The sequence below is a fragment of the Denticeps clupeoides genome, chromosome 20 (genome assembly GCF_900700375.1).
Source record: "Denticeps clupeoides chromosome 20, fDenClu1.1, whole genome shotgun sequence".
In the NCBI taxonomy this organism is placed as follows: domain Eukaryota; kingdom Metazoa; phylum Chordata; class Actinopteri; order Clupeiformes; family Denticipitidae; genus Denticeps; species Denticeps clupeoides.
The window spans coordinates 4,353,189-4,379,647 of record NC_041726.1 but is presented as its reverse complement, the minus strand read 5'-3'; the positions used below and the strand labels follow the sequence as shown (position 1 = coordinate 4,379,647).

General features: G+C 44.8%; 2 protein-coding genes and 1 non-coding gene across 9 annotated transcripts in view; all 3 read left to right on the top strand.

Moving 5' to 3' along the window:
- Positions 1-17,954, top strand: part of ppp1r9a (protein phosphatase 1, regulatory subunit 9A) — a 49,633-nt gene extending 31,679 nt beyond the window's left edge. For 5 of the 6 annotated variants that reach the window (XM_028963191.1, XM_028963190.1, XM_028963192.1 and 2 more), the window contains 11 exons: positions 1,715-1,944; positions 3,535-3,631; positions 4,178-4,316; positions 6,660-6,742; positions 8,953-9,088; positions 9,559-9,628; positions 10,570-10,615; positions 13,969-14,088; positions 14,487-14,510; positions 14,831-15,013; positions 15,426-17,954. In XM_028963191.1, coding sequence (XP_028819024.1) covers positions 1,715-1,944; positions 3,535-3,631; positions 4,178-4,316; positions 6,660-6,742; positions 8,953-9,088; positions 9,559-9,628; positions 10,570-10,615; positions 13,969-14,088; positions 14,487-14,510; positions 14,831-15,013; positions 15,426-15,635 — 1,338 coding nt within the window. In that variant the 3' untranslated portion in view covers positions 15,636-17,954. The remainder of the gene's footprint in view (positions 1-1,714; positions 1,945-3,534; positions 3,632-4,177; positions 4,317-6,659; positions 6,743-8,952; positions 9,089-9,558; positions 9,629-10,569; positions 10,616-13,968; positions 14,089-14,486; positions 14,511-14,830; positions 15,014-15,425) is intronic. The other variant, XM_028963193.1, reaches the window with a different exon arrangement.
- A 1,108-nt stretch (positions 17,955-19,062) lies between these two features.
- Positions 19,063-22,934, top strand: asb4 (ankyrin repeat and SOCS box containing 4). 2 transcript variants are annotated; one of them, XR_003743281.1, is made up of 5 exons: positions 19,063-19,302; positions 19,998-20,297; positions 20,720-21,210; positions 21,402-21,518; positions 22,253-22,265. XR_003743281.1 is itself a non-coding variant. In XM_028963200.1 (5 exons), the coding sequence occupies exons 1-5, from the start codon at positions 19,125-19,127 to the stop codon at positions 22,439-22,441; spliced, it is 1,272 nt and encodes a 423-aa protein (XP_028819033.1). In that variant the 5' UTR covers positions 19,078-19,124; the 3' UTR covers positions 22,442-22,934. The 2 variants fall into 2 exon arrangements, 1 of the variants encoding a protein (XP_028819033.1); XM_028963200.1 differs by having other exon boundaries at positions 19,078-19,302; positions 21,405-21,518; positions 22,253-22,934.
- A 1,356-nt stretch (positions 22,935-24,290) lies between these two features.
- LOC114770917 (U6 spliceosomal RNA) lies at positions 24,291-24,393 on the top strand. Its single transcript, XR_003743504.1, has one exon. It is a non-coding gene; the product is annotated as a U6 spliceosomal RNA (small nuclear RNA).
- The last annotated feature ends 2,066 nt before the right edge of the window (positions 24,394-26,459 follow it).

The window sequence follows — 26,459 nt, the reverse complement described above, 5'->3', positions numbered from 1 at the left end:
AACACAATGGCCGTATATCTGCACGATTAAAAAAAAAAAAAAAAACGTGCAGCTACTCTTCTGTGCTCAGTATAATCCAGCCCAGTTTACCATGATTTTCATATTAAGGAACTGGATGTGCTTTGCCTGTTTCTCTGTCTGCATGCACGTTGCTGTATTATAATATAAGCTTCTTGATTAGATGCTAGACTGAATATTGCATTCAAAACTCCGCATTGGCAAATGATTATTTGATTATCGTTATTCCTTACAACTCAAATAGGTAGTAATTGGTTTAGTGGTCAGTATAAAAACTGATGTCCTGTTGACATGCTTAGAAATTCTGAAATTTCGATTCCGATAACTTCGTGCCTCGTTGCTGCCCTAAGAGAAATATCTCTTGACCAAAAAAGAGATAAAAACATGATTTTAGCACAGGCCGAGCAAGAATTGTAGCACTGATCCAAATTTAGTTTCACTTTCTGCTGCCCTTGAACTTACAGACCTGTAGATGGCAGTAAAGCTCAATACCAATGAAAATACTTTGTCCACATGCATTCATATTGGTTTTTTTTTTGTCATATATTGGGAAATCGTAGAGGAATCAACTATGTTTTATTTTTAATTTGTAGACTTTAGAAACCCGGTATCAGCCAAGAACTGGGCCATTTTCTCCCGTCGAATCGGGTTTCAGTGGCAATGTAACCCCCCACCCAAACACAGTTAGAACAATAGAGAGCGGTCCACCCCTAATCTTCACCTGGACACCCGGGTCCAGAGGGGACCATCAGTGATCTAATTAGCATCCATTGTACAGTTGGACGGGGAGCGGGCGGTCGAGGACATGCCGTAACTTTGTTATCACACACCGAGTAGTGTTCTTCTACTGTGAAACTGAGAGTTCATTACGGGGAAAAAGTTCAGTGCTTTTGTATTTCAGCGCTAAGTCTGAAGTGCTATTCGTACACTGAAAAAAAAAAACACTTCAAAAAACTAATCATAAAGTAATAAAAATCATCCATAATCATAAATTAGAAAGCTTAGTTTAAAGGAGCAAATTGATATTTTTTAACTACTGGAATGAGAAACATATGACAACTATGGTTTATGTTTTATAATGTACATCTTTCTAACCTATTAATAGAAAGAAGGAAATTTTTCATTTGTAAAAATATTTGGTAATGTATAGTACAGGGCAAAAGTTTGGACGACCTTCTCATTCAATGTGTTTTCTTTATTTTCATGACCATTTACGTTGGTAGATTCTCACTGAAGGCATCAAAACTATGAACACATGTGGAGTTATGTACTTAACAAAAAAAGGTGAAATAAGTGAAAACATGTTTTATATTCTAGTTTCTTTGCTCTGATTACTGCTTTGCACACTCTTGGCATTCTCTCGATGATCTTCAAGAGGTCGTCACCTGAAATGCTTCTCCATCAGTCTTGAAGGAGTTCCCAGAGGTGTTTAGCACTTGTTGGTCCAGCTCACCCCAAACCATCTGGATTGGGTTCAGGTCCGGTGACTGTGGAGGTCAGGTCTCCACTTTTTTTTAAGTACATAACTCCACACGTGTTCATTCATAGTTCTGATGCCTTCAGTGAGAATCTACCAACGTAAATGGTCATGAACATAAAGAAAACACGTTGAATGAGAAGGTGCATCCAAACTTTTGACCTGTACTGTATTTCATAAATGTTTTAACAGCATTTTATTTCATTTTGCTGGCTGCAGCTGCAGGCGGTGGAAAAGGAGAAGCAGCGCTGGGAGAAGGAGAAGGTCCAGCTGAAGCAAAGCATTGAGGACAACAAGGACAGGATGCTGAAGCTGGAGAGCTACTGGATCGAGGCGCAGACTCTGTGCCACACCGTGAACGAGCACCTGAAGGAGGCCCAGAACCAGTACCAGGCCCTGGAGAAGAAGTACAACAAAGCCAAGAAACTCATCAAGGACTTCCAGCAGAAGTGAGTGAGGTCGGCGTGGTCCCGTATGGCACCAGCCACGCACAGCTTAGATCTTTTCATGCTCCACCGCACAGGATTCAATTAAGGACTAGGTGATAATTAGCAGGGTGTGGATTGATTTGAAGTAATCTGCCACGCCTAATGGTTTAGCGTTGATGCAATGTGTTCACTTTGTGGCAACCCCTTCTGACACCCGCAGTCTGTGCCAGAACACTAATTTACCGATGCCGAACGTTAATGTGTCAGTAATGCACCTCCGTGCAAGTCAGTTATCCACTGTGTTTCCTTCTCGGCTGTCCGTCTGTCCCAGTCTCAACGACTCCTTCATCTTTGCATGGTGCAAGTGTTCAAATTTGGTCATCGAAAGCCAACTGGAATTGGTTTGCATGACCGTGCAAGTGCGAGCCGTTAATCCCTGTGTGATAGTGATGCTACACTGAACACTTGACCTGAAACCTATGGTCATAACTGACATGCTTTCTTTAGGGGCAGTGGTGGCCTAGCAGTTAAGGAAGCGGCCCCGTAATCAGAAGGTTGCCGGTTCGAATCCCGATCCGCCTGAGCAAAGCACCGTCCCCACACACTGCTCCCCGGGCGCCTGTCATGGCTGCCCACTGCTCAAGGGTGATGGGTTAAATACAGAGGACACATTTCACTGTGGGCACCGTGTGCTGTGATGCTGTGTATTACAAGTGACCATCACTTCACATTCATTCATTTATTCAGCTATTCAGTTCCATTCGGTTACGTTCACGAAAATGAATGCAAATGAAACCAGCCGACAGATTCACGCCGAGATTCACATATCATGACAGGCAGCGGGTGCTGCCACTCCTGCAATTTTGCCAAAAACTATCTGCCTACTGCTTTCTAAAGCAAAGGCCGGACTCTTGATCAGTTATCATTAGGCTCCTATCACTAAGGCTCTTAATCCAGAGAGACAGTAATTTCACTAATTATAGAGAGCAAATACTACCCACCAAAGCAACAATCACCGTACAGAATGGGTCTGTAGAGGGAAGGGACGTGGAGATGAAACTTGGATATTATCACCATGAATTTATCGAAAACTGTGCGTGTCAGTCAAGCTCTGACACTGAAGCTGAATTAATATTCAGTTCTGAATGGTCGTGACTGGAGGCTTGCCACGTTAATGACAAATTAATAGGACAAAAGTGGCATGTGGCACCACTCACGAGTGGTCATCAGCATCAAGACTTAAAACCATAATCTCATTTTGTGCTAAATTAATTTGTCCCTGTGTTGGTTTCTTTCGTGTCTTTCGGTGGAGAATGAATTACAGCCTCTCGCACGCTGGGAGAGTGACGTGATTTATACTTTTTTTTTTTTAAGTTTGCAGCGTGAGCCGTTATGCCAGACATTTCTGAAAGTCCGCTTCATGCCGTCACATCACTGCTGTCTTTACACACACCCTCAGATGCACACACACACACACACACACACACACGAGCCAATCCATATTCACACATGTGCATACCTGTAATGCACACACATAGGCAAATCACATAGATTTCATTCACAGATACACACGCGCTCAACCTCCTCCACCCTTTCTGCCCGGTGTGTTAGGGAGGCGGAGCACGGTCAGAGGGAGGAAGCAGAGAGGAAGAGGATGGAGGATGTGGAGAAGGCTCATCTGGTGGAGATCCAGGGCCTGCAAGTCAGGGTACTCCTCACGCTACTAAATTCACTCAATTCACTACTGTCCATTTATAATAAATATACAGGGTGGGCCATTTATATGGATACACCTTAATAAAATGGGAATGGTTGGTGACATTGAACACATTTTATAAGTGGTCAGAAACTTGTAAATAACTCATGAAAGCATAAAGTTATTTTAAAAACAAACACGCCATTGTTTTTCTTGTGAAATTACTGATAAATTTGATGTGTCACATGACCCTCTTCCTATTGAAAAAACAAAAGTTGGATCCAAGATGGCCGACTTCAAAATGGCCACTATGGTCACCACCCATCTTGAAAAAATTTGCCCCCTCACATATACTGATGTGCCACAAACAGGATGTTAATATCATCAACCATTCCCATTTTATTAAGGTGTATCCATATAAATGGCCCACCCTGCAGAATAAACGTTTTTTTTTTATTATTTAGAATTCTGCCACAAGAGGTCGCCCTTCAGTCGTGTGCAGATTATCTTTTCAATGTTAACGGGGACACTAATGACATGTGGAACGATTTCCCGCAGATTGCTACCCTGGAGGCAGAGCTGATGCAGCTGATGAAGCAGAACTGCATCCAGGTGAACAACAACAACAACAGCTCACAGAGCCAGGCCCGGCTGGTGGAGCGACTCTGCGCCCTGCAGAGCCCTCAGCTGGCGGGAGGTGAGTGTCACCCGCCGGAGCTGTTATAGGTTCCACTGTGATTCCATTTGACCATCTAAGGTGCATTTTTTTCACCAAAAAAAAAAATGGGCCAACAAGCAGTTTATTGTGAACATTTTTAGGAAACTATATAAATTAACAAAGAAACATGATTTTGCTGTACCGGATATGGTAGGTTATTGACAGAGATGAAAATTAAAACATATAAAAAAGAAATCTGTTACCTAACTAGGACAAAGAAAATTACGGAAGCACCAGCTCCTTGAAACAGTGGATGAAAACCTTTTGTGTTTTCACACAATACCTGTATTGTGGTGGTAGTGGGTGGTAGTAGCCTAGTGGGCAACACACTCGCCTGTGAACCTGAAGACCCAGGTTCAAATCCCACTTACTACCATTGTGTCCCTGAGCAAGACACTTAACCCTGAGTGTCTCCAGGGGGGGACTGTCCCTGTAACTACTGATTGTAAGTCGCTCCGGATAAGGGTGTCTGATAAATGCTGTAAATGTAAATGTAAATCAGTGCCTTGTACTGTACGTTATTTATCAGACCCCAGCATCCTTTATTTAAGCCCAAGCTTCAGGATAGAGACCGTTTTTTGTATGAAAAGGGTGCTCCGGACCAGACTCCAGCTCCATCACGAACTCTGGACTAAAGCCTTCAGTCCGCCTGCAGATTAAAGGCCTTTTTTCTAGTTGTGGTTGAAGGAAATGCCCCCCACGTCACCATCGCACATCGATGTAGGAGGCCAGCACTGACTCGCGCTGCTCGAGCACCATTTACAAGGGGAGAAACTTCTTTTTCGGACTCCTTTGTGACTGATTCCATTCCATGCTTTCAGCTCTAAGGCTTTTATACAACAGGGGAGTGTTTGTCAATGTCATATTCGTTAGTTCCTCCACTAGAATCCTTGAATAAACGTGCAAATTATTAGGGCTGTCAAAATTAATGCATTAACGGTGATTATTTAAAAATGTATAAATAACCTGTTATGTTCACCATCGTCCCACTAAGCCCTTGCAATGCACAGAAACAACTTTAAGGCCAAGAAACACAACTGGCCTCTCTGCACGGTTTGACATATTGGTTGCCTTGGTGGGGCCTACGGGTCGGGGGGAAAAAAAATGGACAAGAGTTGGAAAAGTGGGAAAAAATGTGTGTTTTGGGATTTGTGCTGACACCGTTGAGCACAGAGACCCGTCTATCATGCCAGGTCATACAGCTTTCCTTTCTGCATAGATAGACATATGGCTTGCCTCGATGGGGTCTATGGGTCATGCACAATACCCCCAAAATGTATTATTATTATTATTGGTTGTAATACATTTACATTTACAGCATTTATCAGACTCTTTTATCCAGAGCGACTTACAGTCAGTAGTTACAGGGACAGTCCCCCCTGGAGACACTCAGGGTTAAGTGTCTTGCTCAGGGACACGATGGTAGTAAGTGGGATTTGAACCTGGGACGTCTGGTGCGCAGGCGAGTGTGTTACCCACTAGGCTACTACCACCCAGTTAATAGTAGTTGTACGAGCCTTCTAGCTTTCTCCAGATATTATACCTCAGTGAGGTTTTACTTTTCTTTGGCCGTATTAAACTAAAAAAGCAGGTTGTAGCGGATGTGGCTCCTTTTTTTTTTATCGGTTATTGCCCAGTGCTTTAATGAGCACACTGGCCCTTTACATCTCCCCGTTCCCGGGAAAAACTGATAAAGGCAGACAGTCCCAGAATACTGATTCAGATGCGATCTGACTGAATGAGGTGGGTTTTTATGTATTTATTTATTTATTTTTTATCAGATGCCACCGAGGGGGGCGGGCGCGGGGTTGGCGGGAGCATCTTCTGTCAGAAGAGCTCCTCTTTACCCAGAGAGGTTTCATACGAGATTCACGCACGAGACGCGTGTCTGGAATCAGAACCTCGTCACATTTACATTTACAGCATTTACCAGACGCCCTTATCCAGAGCGGCTTACAATCAGTAGTTACAGGGACAGTCCCCCCCTGGAGACACTCAGGGTTAAGTGTCTTGCTCAGGGACACAATGGTAGTAAGTGGGATTCGAACCCGGGGTTTCTGGTTCATAGGCGAGTGTGTTACCCCACTAGGCCACTACCACCCTCGTCAGAAAGCGAGATTAAGTCCAGGGTCGATCTTAAACTCACCCTTTGAAGCTGAGTCGTGTTTTCGCTCAGCTCTGTGTTGCGAACTGGCGATTCAAGTGACATAAGCCAACTGAACAGAATTTGTTGAGATTAGTTTGAGCTGGCCACTTGTGATCTTCACTAACCTGCCATTTTTGTTTCGGTGGTGCTGTGCCACATTCTCACCTGCGGACCAGTCACGAGGGAGGCGGGTCCATCGTGGGGTCGTCTAGACGACGGCGTGGAGATGGGCTCTGCGGAGGCCAGTCAAGGGGACAGGGTAAGATATATTCACACGTGTGCGTACGCATGCAAAAAACACACAGCCAGAATACGGCACGTTAACCCTTCGCACGAGATCACCTTCACTTTGGGGCGGTGGTGGCCTAGCGGTTAAGGAAGCGACCCCGTTGCCGGTTCGAATCCCGATCCGCCAAGGTGCCACTGAGGTGCCACCGAGCAAAGCGCCGTCCCCACACACTGCTCCCCGGGCGCCTGTCATGGTGCCCACTGCTCACTCAGGGTGATGGGATAAATGCAGAGGGCAAATTCCACTGTGTGCACCATGTGCTGTGTTGCTGTGTATCACGTGTGACAATCACTTCACTTTATTTATTTATTATTTGGTTGTTAAATCTGCCCGACCAAACGTGTTGTTTGTCTCCACTGTTGCTTATTTGAATGTAACTTTCTCACCCGTCACCCTTCCTCCAGATGTAAAATAACGCCCCCCCCTGGTCCTCACACGAAAATATTTCTTCTTCGGTGTGTGTCTTGCAGAATTTCATGCATCCTTTGTGTCAAATTTGTCGGTGCAATAATAAAGGTGCATTACGAAAGAGGAATACTACACAGTCTGTCAGTTGATGATACCACTTCAAATTTCTATAAAAATTCTTAATTAACCAGCAAATTTGTGACAGGAGCCACTGTGCATGTCTGAATATGTTTTTAAAAAGACAGAGGTGATGGCCTGACCCCCTCAGTACAGCGCGAAAAGCTTCTCGCAGCCCCTGCAGCACATTTCCCCTCGAAGTGAGGGCCCTCAGTCTGCTCCTGCTCTTACATTAAAGCCTTTATGTAATATTTTAATTGCCGCGTCGGCACCCTGCGGCACCAATTTAATCTCCACGGGAGTCAAATCTTTCCGGGGATAAACGCTGTTAAACTCTTGTTTTTTTTTTTTTTTTTTTTTTCAAAACGGCCCTTGATCAGCAGTACTGTTAGTAAAAGTCGGTGACATTCGTCCTGCAGAAATACAGTTTACATATACTGTACAAAAAGACATATAAAAAGACTTTTTTTTTTTCTTACAGTCTGATATTAAATCATACAAAACCCTTTCAGTTTTAGGCCTTTGCTAAATGTCAAAATAACGTGTGAGAGAATTTTTTTATTACTTTCTTCAAAGTCAGAAATTTACATGCGCTAAGGTTACTATGCCTTTAAACTATTTGGGAAAACCCAGATGATGATGTCATGGCTTTGGAAGCGTCTGATAGGTTAACTCCTTGGGAGCAGTTTCCAGATGCCTGAAGGTGCCGCGTTCATCTGTTCAAACAATTATACGCAGACGAAGATGCTGGCTGAAGCTGGTAAGAGTGGATCACTATCCACAGTGAAACGAGTACTGCACTCGTACTGAGCTCAGCGAGGAAAAAGCCATCGCTCCAAAAAGCAACGTATAAAAAAGCCAGATTACACGGGGACAAAGACCCTAATTTCTGGAGACGTGTCCTGTGGTCTGAAGAAACAGTTTGGCCATAATGACTATCGTCATATTTGGAGGAAAACGGGGGAAGCCTTCAAGCCTGAGAACAGGCCTGTGAAGTACGGAGGTGGCAGCGTCATGTTGTGGGGTGTTTTGCGGCAGGAGGGACTGGTGCACCTCACAAAATGGATGGCATCATGAAGAAAGAACCGTATGTTGAAATATTGAAGCTGCAAATGGGTGCAGATGGGTCTTCCAAATGGACAATGACCCTAAGCGAACGGCAAAATATGTTACAAAGTGGCTTAAGGACAACAAAGCCAATGTTTTGGAGCGGCCATCACAAAGCCCTTATCTCGATCCCATAGAAATTTTGTGGTCAGAGCTGAAAAGACGTGTGAGAGCAAGGCGGCCCACAAATCTGACTCAATTACACCAGTTCTGTCAGGAGGAACGGGCCAAAATCCCATTAAACTGTTGTGGGAATCTTGTAGAATGATAACCAAAGAGTCAAGTCATTCGGTTTAATTCTACCAAATACTACGCTAAACTTTTTACTTTTTTAAAAAGTAAAAAAAAATCTCAAAAAAATTCTCTCACACATTATTTTGACATTTAGCAAATAGAAATTATTTTGGGAAATGGAATGGGCCTAAAACCGGAAGGGTTTTGCATGATTTAATATCAGACAGTAAGAAAAAAAAAAGTTATATGTCTTTTTATACAGTTTCAACTGTATATATAGCTTTTGCTGTGGATTAAATATGGATTCCTCACAGGACTCCCACAGACGAGACTCATCTGTTGCCTCGACCTCCACCACTTCGTCCAGCGGGCCTGAAACCGGAAATGGCAGGATTTCGCGGCAGAGCGCCGAGGCCTCCCCGCAACATCAGCCAGGCGCAGATGGCAAAGGTGGGAGCGGTAGTTTTAATGTTTTTACATCGTTCGAATCTGATCTGAATGCAGCACTTTCAACTGATTTCAATTCAATCTGAACTCGAATGATTTAAGCCCGTTGCTATTGTTGCTATTGTAGCATCGATCGTGTAACGATGGTACTTGCGGGTGTCCCGGGGCACGGAGTGTTGACCACGCCCCTTCCCGATTCCCTACTCCTGTTTTCCCGGCGTTCCGGGTCCAGCCTTGTCGTTGGTCTGTTATTGTGTGTGTGCGGTGTGTGTATAGGTGTGCGTGGGTGTATGTAAGACCTGGTACGGTCTGCGACCAGCGCTTTTAATGGTCAGTCGGTGTGTCTAATTCCGTAAACCTGCGCCTGTGTCCTCCCCTACCTTGGTGTCGGATCGGCCCTAGTTAAATAGAAGTGGTTTGACGCCGCGTTTACTTACGTGATGAGAAGAACCGACCATGCCCCTTCTGTGCAGAATCTCCTGATGCACCGAGCCCCTCCCACAGCACCGAGGAGAAGCCGAGCAGAAGAACGCGGGGCCTGGGGTACGCTTTTGCACTTTACTCTGCTTGTTCAGTACAATTCATATAATCAGGGCTGTGCCTCGTTTTGCGAGGCAGCGTTTACAATGCAGATACTTTTAAAAAGTCTGAGAATGTTTAAAGCACCTCTGATATGGTATAAAACTTTTAGCGTGTTGTTTTTGTTGTAGACCAGTACACTCTGATATTAATTAATAAGTAATATAGGTACGTATTTTAAAAGGCTTTATTTGCAATTGAAAAATAAATGGTTGTACAACAATGACAATTTTAATAAAAATACACACAAAATTAATATGTAACAAATACAAATATGTGCAAGAGTGTGCAAAAGAAGTTGAGTAGAAGATGCAGCACACTGGTACCAATTGTACCATACTACAGTTTGTAGGGAAATGTTGATGCTGCTGTTTGAAAGAAGCATTTATTTGTGTTCTAAAATTATTTTATCTTTTGTGGAATACATTATTGAATATGTTTATGGCAATATCACTACATTTTAAGTAAGTAATATAATGATATAATATGCATACTCGTCTAGCACATATTCAACAATGTAATAGGAAGTCAGGTCTGTCTAGATTGCTTTAAAATGTTGTTTAACAGCCAGGCAGGTAGCAGAGGTATTTACCAGTCCAGACACATGCAAGCAATAATCGTTTTGCAAAAAGTGCTCATAGGTATCATTTAATGGAATCATATCGCTTTTATTGTCATATTGTTCGTCACCCGTACACAGATACAGTGTACGATACATGGCAGTTGTAACATTTTAATAGACGTGTAACATTACAGTAGAAATACAGAAATATAGCACAAATACACCAATTGCACAGTATAAACACATCTGTGTCGTAAGTAATGTGCAGTAAGTGCATAGTATGTTAGCAGAGTTGTGAGTAGGACTGTCCATGGTAACGTTTTTAACGTCTCTCTGTGTCCAGCTCAACGGAGCACTCGGCGGAGAACAGTCCGGAAAGAAAGAGCAAGGTATGCCCATAGCTCCAGACATGCACAGTTTATTTGTGAGTGAAGTATTCGGTACAAGTTACTACACTCTGGTGATTTACTTGTTACTGTGTCCGTCAACCGTTGCAATTCGTTTTAAATATTTAACACATTCAAATAAAACACCGAACATTCACACGTATGCGTTGCATCAATACTTGAGTGTGGGTGTGTCTGCCGTGCAGGGAGAACACAAGCGGCAGCCAATAAAGCAGAGGACACATTTTGTGACACAATGTGCTGTGCTGTGTATCTCAATGCCAATCACTCCACTGAAGCTTTAATTAATCGTAATTAATTACAGCCTCTCGCTAAGATTAATGCCCTTATTATAGGTTACAGAAACATGAGCTTTTGCAGCAAAATGAGTACGAATCCAGAGTGAGACCGCCATGAGTCTGGTGTAGAGGTTACAGCAGGTTTCCTTTTCAGTCTTAGTCTGGCACGCGGTGCAGGAGTTTAGCACCATGTGCCGGGCAATGTGCTCAAAAATGGGACCATGAGACAATGTCTACATTCACCAGGCATCTGGAGAGAAAGCGCCATAAAAAGTAGGAACTATGTCATCAAACTATGAGGTAGAACCCCTAAATCTGACAGAACTGTCGTGCATGCTCGCGTAGCACAGTCGTTTGTTCAGGGGGAGATATTTCTTCTTTTTTTTTTTGCAAGCAGCCAGCTCACTACTTCGGACCTGCTTAAATACCATGAGATGGAAAAAAAAGTTATTATCCTGTGCGCACAAATTATTGGCACAAGTGTACCACTGTCTGTCGGCATAAGTTTAGGACAGCTATGTAATATTTGTAACGTTTTTATAAAACTCTTGGGTCTGAATTCCGGTTTTGTCGGAATTCAGAGAAATTAATTTATTACGAGAAGCCGTCGATGCATCCATTAATACACATGGCGAAAATGTTTTATGTAATGTAACTAGGTCCCTTTGAGAAGTACTGTCTCCTGTGAAGTCTCTTTTTTTGCTTTAAGGCCATTTTGTCTGTACTTAGTGGACATCTGTCTAGAACCATGCATTTTCCCCCCACTTTGTTAAGTCTGTAGATCAGTGAACCAGCACTGTCTTACTAATGTTAATTAGACAAATTTGTTAGAAGAAAATGTGTTTAAGAGTGTCTGCGAACATTTGAGACCAATGTCCATTGTCTTCAGTTTAAAGCAAGGGATCATAGCTTAGCCGAGGCCTCTGTCCCTGGTACAAGAGATTTAATATGAACATCTCTCTGGTACATGCCATCTCTTTCCCTTGACAAGGTCTGATTCAAATTCTGAGCCACTGAGGTGCCACTGAGCAACATACCGTCCCCACACACTGCTCCCCGGGTGCCTGTCATGGCTGCCCACTGCTCACTCAGGGTGATGGGTTAAATGCAGAGGACAAATTTCACTGTTGTGTATCACAATGACAATCACTTCACTTTAAAATCTGGGAGATTTTCAATTAGACACATGTGGACAATATAATTGAAAATATAACATGAATTTTATTTATAATACACTGTTTAATGTTGATCTGAGTAATGTGATGTTGATTCTAGCCCTAGTCTGTTTTCGGTCTTGGTCTTGACCAGCCTTGCTCTTGGTCTCGTTTTTGGCCTCGGTACCCTCAAGTCTCGGCAGTGTCTTGGTCTTGATACCCTCTGGTCTCTGCAATGTCTCGGTTTAGGTGGTCTTGACTGCAACAGTACTACCTGACGGCATCTTGTATGCTGTGAATATGAAGTGCTGCCAAGGTAACAGTGAAGAAAGTTCTTCTTTGAGTGCCTTTGATGGTGACTGGGAGGTTTTAAAGCATCTCTGTGTCGGTCGTGCTCTCAGAGGCTCTCGGCCAGACAGGGCTGAGATAAGCGCAACAGGGATTTCAGTCTTTATATGACGCACCGAAAATTGCTTCCATATAATAACACAAATTTGCTTTGGTAAATAGTTTGACGTATTTGCCTGAAACCTCTCCGGGCATTGTCAGTATGGAGGTTGGCCTTAACTTAAGCCTCCAGTGAAAAGGGGTTTATGCTGAGGTGAAACAGAGACTGTTGCTGACATTGTGTTTTCTATTTTAAGTGAAGTGATTGTCACATGTGATACACAAGAGTACCGGTGCACACAGTGAAATTTGTCCTCTGCATTTAACCCATCACCCTGAGTGAGCAGTGGGCAGCCATGACAGGCACCCGGGGAGCAGTGTGTGGGGACGGTGCTTTGCTCGGTGGCACCTTGGCGGATCAGGATTCGAACCGGCAACCTTCTGATTACGTGGCCGCTTCCTTAACCACTAGGCCACCACTTCCGCCGGTGGACTGTAGAGACTGTTAACCTGTCTGGGGGTCCGTTCAGCTTGATAAGGGAAGGAGAAGAGGAAAGGTATTAGTGTTCCTTCCCCGGAGACCCTTTTTAACCCACAGATGTTTACTTCTGTTTCACGTTTCGAACTTTCAACAGTAACTGGTGTGTCTGGGGTAGAATTGATCTCAAACCAGCCCGTTTTATTTGTTAATAGACCAAAGACTTTTTTTTTTTACACTGAAAAAGAATTCAAAACTGCTTAATCTGGCAACACTGCTCTTATCTTCACACACACAGCTGACATAATGTGTGATAGTGGTAGTAGCACACTTGCCTACGAACCAGAAGACCCGGGTTCAAACCCCACTTACTACTATTGTGTCCCTGAGCAAGACACTTAACCCTGAGTGTCTCCAGGGGGGACTGTCCCGGTCACTACTGATTGTAAATCACTCTGGATAAGGGCGTCTGGTAACTGTAAATGTGTGATGATAATGTTATAATGTAACCTGAGCCAGTGTTGTCACTCAAGTACGAGACCCTTGTTGGTCGGAGATCATTTCCTGGCCTTTAGAAGTAATACTCAACAGCGTATGTGGGTATATAACTAGAATAGATGTGACCTGAGATTCGAAAGTGTACTGAGGTGAGATGCTGAAAGTGTGAGTAGCGGTTTTTCTGATGAAGAGTTGCATAAAGCTGATGTGAAGTGATATTTTCCAAAGTTTTGATTAAACAATTGCAAAATGACATAATTATTAGGGGTGTTAGAAAATATCAGTACAGCAATATATCGTGATATTTGACGTGGTGATATTGTATTGATAAAGGGAAATCAAATATCGATTTCTGGGAGAGGAAGCGAACCCGCAATCCGCCACTGCACAAAAGCAGAGGACACATTTCGTTGCGTCACCGCGTGCTGTTCTGCAGCGTACCACAGTGACGATCACTTACACTCTTAAAAAAAGGATTTAAACGTGAGACTACTTGGCCCGTAACAGTTGTATGTTTTGTGTGTTTTTTTTCCCCCATAGTGTCCCAGTTACAATGACAACTTGAGCTTCACCAGCAGCAGCTCGGCGGAGGTCAGCGGCCCGGTGGCCGAGCCCAAGATCTCCGGCCGCTCCCACACGCTGGTGCTGTCCTCCGACGAGGTGAGGACGAGGCAGACGCCTCGTTTCGTCTCTATACTACACTTTGGACTTCTCCAACTCTAAAACTGTAGGGCTACTTCTCTTATTGGACAAATCGTCACAAAGCCTGCACTGACACCACTTGCGGGCTCACTCTACCCTGGAAGGGGGTCCCTCTCTGTATCCCTCCTCCCCAAGGTTTCCTTTCTTTTTTTTACTCTCGCCTAGAGTTGTTTTTCAAGTGTGGGGGGGGCTGTCAACTGTAGGGCTTGTCAAAGCCCATTGAGACATTACTGTGATTTTGGGCCGTATAAGAAAAAAAAATGTTGTTGTCTAAGAGCCGCCGTGCACATTTTCTCCTGCTCGGTGATAATCTAACCGGCTTTCCCCTCCCCCCCGACACGCTGCACTCGTCGCAGAGCCTGGATTTGATCGATGACGAGGTGAGACGCCGTCGCGTCAAGTCTGCAGTTTTACCGACCCGCTCCCCAAAAGCCCAGAATAAACGTCCTTTAATTACATCTGAAAGTGCTTAGTTGTTTTGAATATTACTCTCTTTAAAGACTCAAAAGATTCCAAACGCTACTAACAACAGACTGCTAGCATGTAAATCATGGCGTGTGATTGGTCAGGTAGTATTCCGTAACAAATCACCATTAACAACGGCAGATTCTACGCTGATCCATTCACCTCCACCATGAAAAATGCCTAAAGTCGACTTCAAGATGTTGGTAATTTTAATGCTAGATTTGTTTTGCGGAAGATCTTAGACGACGGGCTACCCATGAAGCTGCACCAGTGGCAGAACCGCAGCGTGCCGGAGTGGACCTGTCAGCAGGTGAGCCGCTGGCTCATCGGCCTCGGCCTGGAGCAGTACATCCCACAATTCACTGCCAAGCGCGTGGACGGAGAGCAGCTTCTGCAGCTGGACAGCGGTGGCCTGAAGGTAAAGGCCATTTTAATAATCCACCAGACAACATGTCCGCTTCACCTTCAACGATTTATTGTGCCACATGGATAATGTCAAAAAATGCAAAAAAATAAGTTGGAAGTATATTATGGAGTCAATTTTAAGTACATTTCAATAACTGAAATAATGGTTTACGGTGCTATAGTCATAATTGACTGTAAATCCATAAACACAACACTGCCAGCTCTCTTTTATCTAAAGTTAAAGTCTAAAGTTAAATTAATGCCCTTATATGCAAACTCAGCTGAATGTGCATAATATGTGTATAAAGCTATGAGACAACACGGACCAAAATATAGTGAATATATAAAGTGTTTAAATATTGAACCTTTACATTTTGCATTTTTACATTAACCTCAGCACTGTGCGCGTGTTCGTACGCCTGTAGGTTTTGGGAGTGGAGTCGTCCCAGGACCGTGCCCTGATCAAGAAGAAGGTGAAGGAGCTGAAAGCGCTGATGGACAAGGCCAGACGCAACCGCGAGAAGCTGGAGAAGCAGCGGGAGAAGCTGAGGAAGAAGGAGCAGGAGCAGACACAGAAACAAGCAAGGAAGGCTGGGAGCAGGTCCTCCGAACCAGCAGGGGGGGCCACCGAGTGACCGCTCTCCATTCATCAGGACAAGGAGAAGCCTTCACAGGGCGCCCGTAACAGCTGGTCTGGGGACAAACCGGTCTTGGAACCGCAGATGGACATCTCAGCTGCAGACCAATGCTCTCCTTCCTCCTGCAAGGAACTCTACGATTGCCATCAGATTCAACCCGTGTCTGGAGCAAAAGCAGAACCTCAGTGCAAGGAACTCAAGTTGCTATTGAGCTGCCACTTTAGAGAACCACCAAAAAAAAAAGAAAGAAAGGTCTTTCCTTACCACTGACCATTTCCACGTCTGTTAGGACCACACGTTCTAATTTATTATGTCTAATTTTCATCTATTTATTATTATTTTTTAAAGTATTTCGCTGTCTCCCTAGAGCATGTCATGAAACCAGTCTGCAGCAGATGTAATTGTATGCTATCTCCGAAGAACATTTAGACATGCACTCAGTGTACATACAAGGGGATATAATATAATATAATATAATATTATAACAACATGTCAAGCGCTCCGTTTCCCAGTGCGTTCTGGATATAATCATGCAGACCAGCGGTTTCACAAAAATTCCTCTAGTGGGTTTCTTTTTTTTTTTTCTTTCGTTTTCCTTTGTGTGAAGCACACGCTGCTTTAAATGCCAGCGGACGGCCGTTCGGTGTTACGGAGACGCCACAGACTGCACCTGCTGCACTGACCCGAGATCAGCCCGAAGCCTCCGGAACACTGGGCGCGATACGGACGTCCTCACAAGCGGTCTACGCATCCATTTAGAGGCTATTAATATATATACACACACACACACACACACACACACACAGGCGCGCGTTATTGTCCGGTCATATCAAAACTGTGCTCCAGGATATAAAAAAAAGGAAGAACTTCTCCCACCAATGACCTCTGCTGCTTCAACCCTTACTGCTACCTGCTTACCGTCCCGCAGTGTCACAATGTGAAGTTAGACTGAGCTCCCTTAGACCCAAGTGCTGCCTTTATTACATATATTATTATTCATATATAACAACAAAAAAAATAAAAATAAAAATGAAAAACTGCACAGTCTTTACTCGAGCCTAGACAATTCTGTTTTTCGTCCGGCGCGGCTAAAGGCTGGACCCTGGTTGGTCCTCTGCTTGGCGCGTTTCTTTTGGAATTTTTTTTTTTTTTTTTTTTTGCATTTTACATTCCGTGTTGCAGTGCACGCACAGCGTACAGAATAAATATGGAAAAAAAAACGCCATGGAGCGCCATGATGAGTTTTATAACGATTATTATTCCCAATATCGACGAATAGTAGACTGTAGTTTACTAAAATGTATATAATACTGCAATATATTCTAATATACTGTATTATGCATTACACATATACCTTAAACGCCGTCTTTTTCCCCCACATTTCTTGCAGTTCGGCATTAATATGATACTGGTGGGTCGGTTCTCCTGTTCTCGTTTGCTACGCCAGAATTCTTAAGGCCATAAATCGCTGGTTTTGTAGGTTCATGGAGACCATCCCAATTTTATTGCTTGCCCTGAAGGAACTCATATTGAGAACAATGTTTACATCCATTTATCCACAAAAAGCACCTAACTACACCGCGCTCTTAACGTCGGGCTCGATCTCATTATTCAGTTGTAATGAATCTGTATTATAAATCATCTTAAGACTATTGTCAGAAAGCAATTTACTATTGCCGTTTATACCAAAAAAAAAAAAAAGAACAAAAAATATTTGACTGTAAGGCCAGATAATCAGACGATATTACAAAGCAATTAATAAATTAAACCAAAAAAAACCCGATAACCTGGGACTGTACCCAACACTGACAGAGAACGCTGTATATTATTACCTACAGTGCATCTTTGGCTGTATGTGATGGCTGAAAGCAAAGCTGTATTTCCCTACATCTCTCTCTTTTTTTCTTTTTTTGGGTTTTAATCTGTATTGTACGGCATGCCTGTGTGTGCACAGACCGGAAGGGCTCCTGGTTGTTCTTTAAGCTGAATTCCGTGCTGAAACCTGGCACGGTCACCACGCCTCATCGAAAGGGCAGCTACCTGTCAACACTGTTCCCGTCACTTCTTTTCTCCTTCGTCTTTCTTGTCGTGTTGTACTTATTCACAGTTGGAATATGTAAGGGTACTGTGTACTGCTGAGCATAAGAGAAGTAAAGGCTGTTGTTTTGTTTTGTTTTTTTTTATCTCACAATTGCATGAAGAACCCCAAGGATCTGTAGCTGTGGCAAAGAAGCAGTTTTTGTAAATACTCTCATCCTCCCACTCCTCCTCCAGACATGATCCTTCAGAGAAATACAGTGAGTTTCATTCCAGAAACTGAGTGTGTGTCTCTTTTTTTTTTTTCGTGAGCAGTTCTCAACACAACACCAGCATCACAGTTAGGGATGTCCAAATCATGACCTTTTACTCATGACATTTAACATTGTTTTAGACGTAAGGCCTTTACACACACACACATACACAGTACAGGCCAAAAGTTTGGACACACCATCATGCAATGTGTGTTCTTTATTTTCATGACCATTTACGTTGGTAGATTCTCACTGAAGGCATCAAAACTATGAATGAACACATGTGGAGTTCTGTACTTAACAAAAAGTGGAGACCTGACCTCCACAGTCACCGGACCTGAACCCAATCCAGATGGTTTGGGGTGAGCTGGACCAACAAGTGCTAAACACCTCTGGGAACTCCTTCAAGACTGTTGGAGAAGCATTTCAGGTGACGACCTCTTGAAGCTCATGGAGAGAATGCCAAGAGTGTGCAAAGCAGTAATCAGAGCAAAGAAACTAGAATATAAAACATGTTTTCACTTATTTCACCTTTTTTTGTTAAGTACAGAACTCCACGTGTTCATTCATAGTTTTGATGCCTTCAGTGCGAATCTACCAACATAAATGGTCATGAAAATAAAGAAAACACATTGAATGAGAAGGTGCGTCCAAACTTCTGGCCTGTACTGTGTGTGTGTGTATATATATATTTATAATTACAAATCTGTTTTCCTTTCATATAAAAACGTGGGTTATTTTCGTGACGTATGCGTAATGTTGGACTACATTACCCATGACGCACAGCGCGAAGAGGCCGAACAAACTCATCCAACGTCCAGTTCTAACAATTATGCAAGATTAATGTAATTTGTGTAAAAAAATTGCAAGTACTGAATAACGTCTGGGATAATTCGGTAACGTGTACACAGCAGCAAATGAACCTGTAATTGGAGATTAATTATATCTAATTTTAAAGTAGTAATTTAAAGTAGTTTCAGACCTGTGCTGTCTCTGATAAAATGTCCGGTTAATGCACAACGCCGTGAAGCCCTTTTAATACGACTTGAGTCGAACCCAGCAGAGTTTTGGTGCTGCCTCCAGCTCCACGAAGCCTAAAAATATCCCTCACCCCCGACCCCGCGTCTTCTCGTCCTCTCTCGGCCCGCCATGCGTCGCAGGAACGAGTGAAAGAAGGGGGTCCAAGTAGGACGGGATGGGGGAGAGGGGGTCCCGGGCGGAGGTCGCCGAGAGGTTGAAGGCGAGGTTCCTGCGGGCTCTGCAGGAGGACAACGCCGGGGAGGTTCTGGAGATCCTGCGCACCACCAACTTCGACACGGACACCGTGTTGGATGTGGAGGACCGAGACATGATTCTGGCTTCGTACAAGCAAGGTAACGGGTTGAGTCCTAAATAGAATAATAGAATGGCCAAATTTAAATGGAAACAGAGCTTCTGTCCCCCAAACAACGGCGCAATAGAAATGCGGTAATAGCATTTGTTGCCAGATTTGAAAGGTGACCTGAGAAAGCAAGATTTTTTTTTATACCTTTGAGGAAAAGTACGTACTGACACAAGTAGGTAAGCGCATTTTTACACTACTGCCTAAACGACAACCCGCGATTGCCAAAACTCGTAATCCACTTAATTGTCGAACGCTCACAAAGTCGCTTCATTTAAGCGGATTTGGCAACGAGACAGGCGCTTGTTTAAAGCGCTCTGTGCGTGAAAGTTGGAGCTCAACACGGCCACTAGGGGGCGCCAAGCCTCTTGTTAATTCAACGCAATGACCGGATGTTTAAATAGTCACCTGGCATCCATTTAAAGTTGTTTCTGTGTGTTCCAGTTTCTGTTGCTCTTTACATAGAGTAAAAAAAATCACATATTTTACTGTTCTTGCCCAAAATGATGCAATAAATTTTTCACCAGCTGAATGACCAGCAAAACCAGCCAGACTTGCCAGGTTGCCCATGAGAAACATTAGAATCAATTGCAACATTTTTCTGCGTGGTTCCATGATATCACTTGTCCTACGGCTGCCAAATCATAATGGCCACTTTTGGTTTAACATTATACATTTTGGTCGTAGGCTACTGGTTGCCAGGCCATAAACTGGAGTCATCGTGGGCGATGGGCATTCACGTGTGCATGATGTACGACTCCCTTGAGTGCGCCCAGGTCCTTCTCCAGCGCGGCGCTGCGATCAACAGGAAGCCCAACGGGAAGACGCCACTGCACGTGGCCTGCGAGGTTTCCCGCGCCGACTGTGTGGCCCTGCTCCTGGAGCATGGGGCGAGGGTCAACAGCTTGTCGCTCAGTGGCCACACCCCTCTGCACTACTGCGTCACCAAGGAGTCACTCCACTGTGCCAAGCAGCTCATTCTCAAAGGTGCGGATGTCAAGTGGCTTAATGTCACGCTAAAACGTATGAATATTAGTTTCAGTGGAGGGCCTAGTGGGTAACACACTCCCCTGTGAGCCAGGAGACCACAAAGTTACAGGTTCAAACCTGACTCACTACCATTGTGTCCCTGAGCAAGACACTACACCTGAGTGTCTCCAGGTGGGGGGACTGTCCCTGTAACTACTGGCTGTAAGTTGTTCTGGATAAGGGCGTCTGGTAAATGCTGTAAATGGCTGAGTTGTACCAGGGCTGGTAAACGATGAGGTTGAGAAAGTAGCGCCAGGCATCAGGTGTTAACTCTTGGATTGCTGAAGCTTTTTTGAAGCTTTGTAGAAACATCTAAACCCTTAGGTCGTTGTTTTGTTGCTGTACAGTAGATGTGCCACAGTATGAGTCTCTGGTTTCAGGTGCTAAGATCAACATGCCCAGCCAGAACAATGATGAGGATACGCCGCTGCACGCAGCGTCTCGATTTGGCGTGCCGGAGCTGGTGGGTCTGTACGCCTCGAACGGCGCCAACTTGGACGCTGTGAATTCCCGCCAGGAGACGCCGCTCATCACTGCAGCGTTCTGGGCCTACTGCACCCGCAGCCAGACCTTCAGCACCGAGCACCACCTCGTGTGCCGGATGCTGCTGGACTGCGGGGCGCAGCCCGACCTGCACGAGGAGGACCACAAAACGGCCCTGCACAAGGCTGCGTGGAACTGCGACCACACGCTCATGGAGATGCTGCTGGTGGCGGGTGCCAACCCGCGCAACATGGACGTGAACGGGTGCTCGCCAATTCAGTACGTGGTGAAGGTCTCAGAGGTGCGCCACTTCGCTGCCCCGGAGATCTGCTTCCAATTACTGCTCAACCACGGAGCTCCCAGGATCTACCCTCCACAGTTCCACAAGGTAAAAACACACAAAGCATGATGGCAAAGGCCAAACGCTGTACATTTATAGTAGAAGAATGAGAACAAAGCGAGAACAGGGTCAGTCACAACGTCGTGCAATCGACCTTACTGTCCCAGGGCAGGTAGACGGTGAGGTTGAGAAAGTAGCGCCCGGCATCAGGTGCTAACCCAACTCTGGTTTGAGTTAAGTAGGTCCTGCAGTCCTGCCGAGAGTCACCCAAAGCCATTGAGGTCATGGTCAATTCCTACGAGCACCTCAAGCCCACCCGGAAGTGGAGACCAGCTGTCCCTGATGCCACCTATGAGGTACCTGAGACGAATAAAAAAAAATCGGTTCTAAATCGATCACAACGATAATTTTGTTTAATTATTATTATATTTATTGAGGTAATTTTTCAGTTTACAGACAAATTATCACAAATCAAAACACATCTCCTTCAGATAGATTCAATACAGCAGTCAACCACATCACTGTGCAAAGGCAAAAAACTTCAGTAATACATTTTTACTCAATGTAACATTGTGAATAATAATATCAATAGAAATACAAATATGAATATATAGTCACCAAGATGCTTATAGCAAGAGCAATGGGTGGAGTGGGAATAGAGATAGAGAACAAATAGGTTTGCAAATGTCAGCACTATCGGTGACCTTAACAAGGGATTTACACATTGATACGTTTGACATCAGTTGTCTATCTTACTGGTTAAAAATTAATAATGTTATTTATTTCACAATATTAATCCGTTTAAGCAGTTTTTCTGAACATGGACGCCTTGGACAATCAGTTTTTTTTTTTGCAAGTTAATTATTTGTTAAATAATTCAAACTAATTGCATAAATGAACTCATTTTGACACCACTACTGTGCCTTTGACATCTTATTCTAATATTCTGACATTTATCTAATATTTACCGAGTGGCCAGTGATGTCGTGCAGTAGAGGGGTCAGTATCGGTGACCCACAACGTCAAGCAAATTGTTGCCACCTTCCACCTCAACTTCAACTCTAATGACGCGACGCCTGTTATTTTTCAGCGGCACAAGGACTTCTACGACTCCCTGTTTGCCGTCTGCGGCAACACGCCTCGCACCCTCATGCACTTGGCCCGCTGCGCCGTCCGCGCCCAGATGTTTGACCGGTGCCACGCGGGCGTCGAGAAACTCGCCGTACCGCCCTCGCTGCGGGGGTACCTGCTGCTGGAACCAGAGGGAATCCTCTATTAACCATGAAGTCACGTCACTTGGCCCAGAGATGCCGAATACGGCAACCGTACAGGACGGAGACTTCCGGAAAAGTTGGGAGCAGGGCTTTCGGGAGGGAAACAACTCGACGTCAAAACTTCCAGACCCCCATCGGGGAAGGAGCTCGCGATCGCCTTGAATTTCGAGCCCCTAATGTTCATGCCGAGTAAGTGCCAGGCCTACGGTTTCGTTGGTAAGGCCGTACTTGCGCTGCCTCGTCTCAGCGGGGGGAATTACCGCTGAGGCGAGGGATAATTTCGACACTTCGGCGGCGCGGATCGGAACAGCGGCGAGGCCGGGCCATTAATTCTTTTGTGGCGAAGGAGGCGGCAAAGTGCGCCTCGCCAAGGTTGCCTCTATTTGCCGCTTCTTAACTAGGCCTCCGCACAATGCTAATGGAAATCTCGCGGCGGTCTCCTCCGGTGGTCCTCCGAGGCGGGCGACAAAATCGCCCGAGAAGGTGAACGGCGCTGGTTTTTTTTTTTTTTTTTTTTTTTTTGCATTTAGAAATAATTGTGGCAAAATGAATTTAAGAGTTCGTCGAGAAATGGAAGTTTTTTTTTTTTTTTTTGTCTTAGTTGAGAGCTTTTGCTTTTCATCGCATCTCCTGTGTGGACTAATGGAACTTTAGAAGTTGACAGTTAAGACTCAGATTATCAAGTGTCCAAGAAATCGGATCACATTTGGTCTAATTAATTTTTTTCACCAAAATTTTGACTGTAAGTGTCATCATAATATATGCCGACACTGTCAACAGTCCAGAGCTTTTGCTTGGTTCTGATGTGATGCTGCTGCTGAACTTCATTCCATTTACAGCATTTATCAGACGCCCTTATCCAGAGCGCCTTACAATCAGTAGTTACAGGGACAGTCTCCCTGGAGCAACTTAGGGTTAAGTGTCTTGCTCAGGGACACAATGGCAGTAAGTGGGATTCGAACCCGGGTTTTCGAGTTCACAGGCGAGTGTGTTACCCACTAGGCTACTATTGGTGGATCCAATTGGTGGATCAGCTCCATCTTAATGTGCCACCATTTACATTTACAGCATTTGCCAGACGCCCTTATGTTAGGTCCTTTAGGCCGTAGAATGGCTTGGGGTGCTCTGTTTTGTGCGTGTTCTCTTTTAGGCTGTCTGCTGGGGGAGGAGATTTGGATTTATAGCTCCACCCACCAACTCCCTCGTCAACTGGCAGCCAATCAGCGCACAGGACAGAGAACTACTTAAGGACCCTTCCAGCCACCATTCAGGGCTCATTGTTGTGGAGCTGGAGGAGGAGGAAGCGAGAGGAGAGTTTTGGAGTTGGAGTTTGGATTGTGTTAGAGTTGGTGTGTGTGTTAGTGATTAGTGTGGTTAGTTGTGGCTTTGTTGTGTAGTTGTTTTGTCTCTCCTTTCACGGTGTGTTGTGCTCCTGTGAATTGTGTAGTTGTGTATATAGCACTTTTGGTTTGGTTTGTTGTTCACTGCTCACTGTAGCTCACTGTAAATAAAACCACTATTTCACTTGGGTTTGGTATCTGTGTCTTCCCACTGGACATATTCCCCTCGTTTGTTGTCGCATCTCCTGACCCCTAGACAGGGACGTGACTCTTATCCAGAGCGACTTACAGTCTGTAGTTACAGGGACAGTCCCCCCCCAGAGACACTCAGGGTTAAGTGTCTTGCTCAGGGACACAATGGTAGTAAGCAGGGTTTGAACCTGGGTCTTCTGGTTCATAGGTGAGTGTGTGACCCACCAGGCTACCACCACCCTACCAACCTATTATACATTACGATTGTGTCATAATGTGAGAGAATCTACAGGAGGGTCCTACTGATAGGGCTGGATCGAAGATGCTTCGGCAGCACATATACTAAAATTGGAACGATACAGAGAAGTTTAGCATGGCCCCTGTGCAAGGATGACACGCAAATTCGTGAAGCGTTCAATTTTTTGGGGGCAGGGGTGGCCTAGCAGTTAAAGACGCGACCCTGTAATCAGAAGGTTGCTGGTTTTCACGATCCGGTCCGAAATGGGGGTTACTCCGGTCCGGAGTAACCATTTCATTGTTGTCCTGTGTAATGTTCCCTAATCGTTTTCACCTGTGTTAATTGTATAAAGCTGCCCTGTTTGTTTCTGTTCGCCGTCAGGTCTTTGCCGTTATGTTCTGTGTTCACCAATGTCAACGTCTCGGATGTCTCCCCTGTCCTGTGATTCACCATTAAACCCCTGTTTCGTGATGTCAGGTGAAAGCATCCTTCATTCCTCGTCACTCTTCGTCCTCCTCTCCATGCACCCGCCGCGTCATGCCCGCATGGACGTGTTAAAATCCCGATCTGCCAAGGTGCCACTGAGCAAAGCACCGTCCCCACACACTGCTCCCCGGGCACCTGTCATGGCTGCCCACTGCTCACTCAGGGTGACGGGTTAAATGCAGAGGACAAATTTCACTGCGTGCACCGTGTGCTGTGCTGCTGTGTATCACATGTGACAATCACTACACTTTTTTATTTTTTTTCTCATATCGCTTTAAGAGATCTTTCTGTGTAGCCAAGCCACACCCATAATACCTCATCTCATGTGTTGTACTGATGAAAATATAAACGAACCCCTTCGCTTTGCCAAGCTTCCTCCTGTTGATTTGGGTGTTTTTGATAATCAACATATTTAATGTGAAAGTGACTGATAAATAAAGATTCATTATTAGCCCAACCCTAATTAGTGACACCGAAAAAAATTAATGAAACAGGTTGTGGGTCGGGGGGGCAAATGCCAGTGCCATTGAGCAGAAACGTGGGGACGAGTCAGGCGGTGCTCCGGCTACAGGAAACAGAGCACAGCAGCCGACCTCAGGTGTCCGCGCGAGACAGTCACATGTCCTCTACGATCGGGCGGATGGCGGGCGGCCAGGAACGGGCCCTGGAGGAAGGCCAGAGCACACAAGCTGGGTCATCGAGCGGGAGTTTAACCCGGGAGGAACGAAAAGAAAAAAAAAGCCTTACAGAGCAAATCACAGATCGGTTTACAGGGTGCGTTACATATCACAACACAAAAAGGCCTGTTAGCTCTGAGGTCGCTGGTGTTGTCTTACCTTCAGAGGTGTCAGAGTATGTTACATTTTGCAATCGCTTTTATGAGTATCTGTAGGCTTACGGATTTGATGACAAATTTTACCAGATGAACTCATCTGCTTGTTCACAATCTGCCATTTCAATGCGTCCGGACACACGTGCCTGTGACTTTGCAACAGTCCATTCCCACCTGAGCTGTCACTGTTTAAAAGTGAAATGGTCGTCATTGTGATACACAGCAGCACAGCACACGGTGCACACAGTGAAATGTGTCCTCTGCATTTAACCCATCACCCTTGGTGAGCAGTGGGCAGCCATGACAGGTGACCGGGGAGCAGTGTGTGGGGACGGCGCTTTGCTCGGTGGCACCTTGGCGGGTTCGGGATTCGAACCAGCAACCCTCTGATTACGGGGCCGCTTCCTTAATCGCTAGGCCACCACTGCCCCACAACATCACACATGTGAATTTGTCATGATCCGAACATTACCCTACACTCCGGGCCAGGTTTTCCCGGTGTCTTTCGTCTGCCTAATCGCATTGCTCCATTGGCGCTGTCTGCTTGCTGTCTATGCTTTTTTTTTGTGTTAAATGTTACTCTTGCGCTGCCTATGTCCCATTTGCACTTCATGTAGCCCAGTTTGTCGATGTCGCACACGGTCACTTCATGTCAGTATGTAACGTTGTTTAAATGTTACATGTAGCACCAGGAGAAACGTTGTTTCGTTTTACTATGTACCGTCTAACACGGATATATCTGAAATGACAATAGGGTTCAACTCGCACTTCTTACCACCTGTAGTGTGTTATAAACGTCCCTGTGGTTTCTCCCGCCCTGCCCTGCCCACTGCTGTGACACATTTGTAAAATGTGCTTTAAGAGATCAGTGCTGTTGTGCGGGGTAATAAGCCCACTGTAATAATAAATACTCTATTTGTATTGGTTTGGCTCAC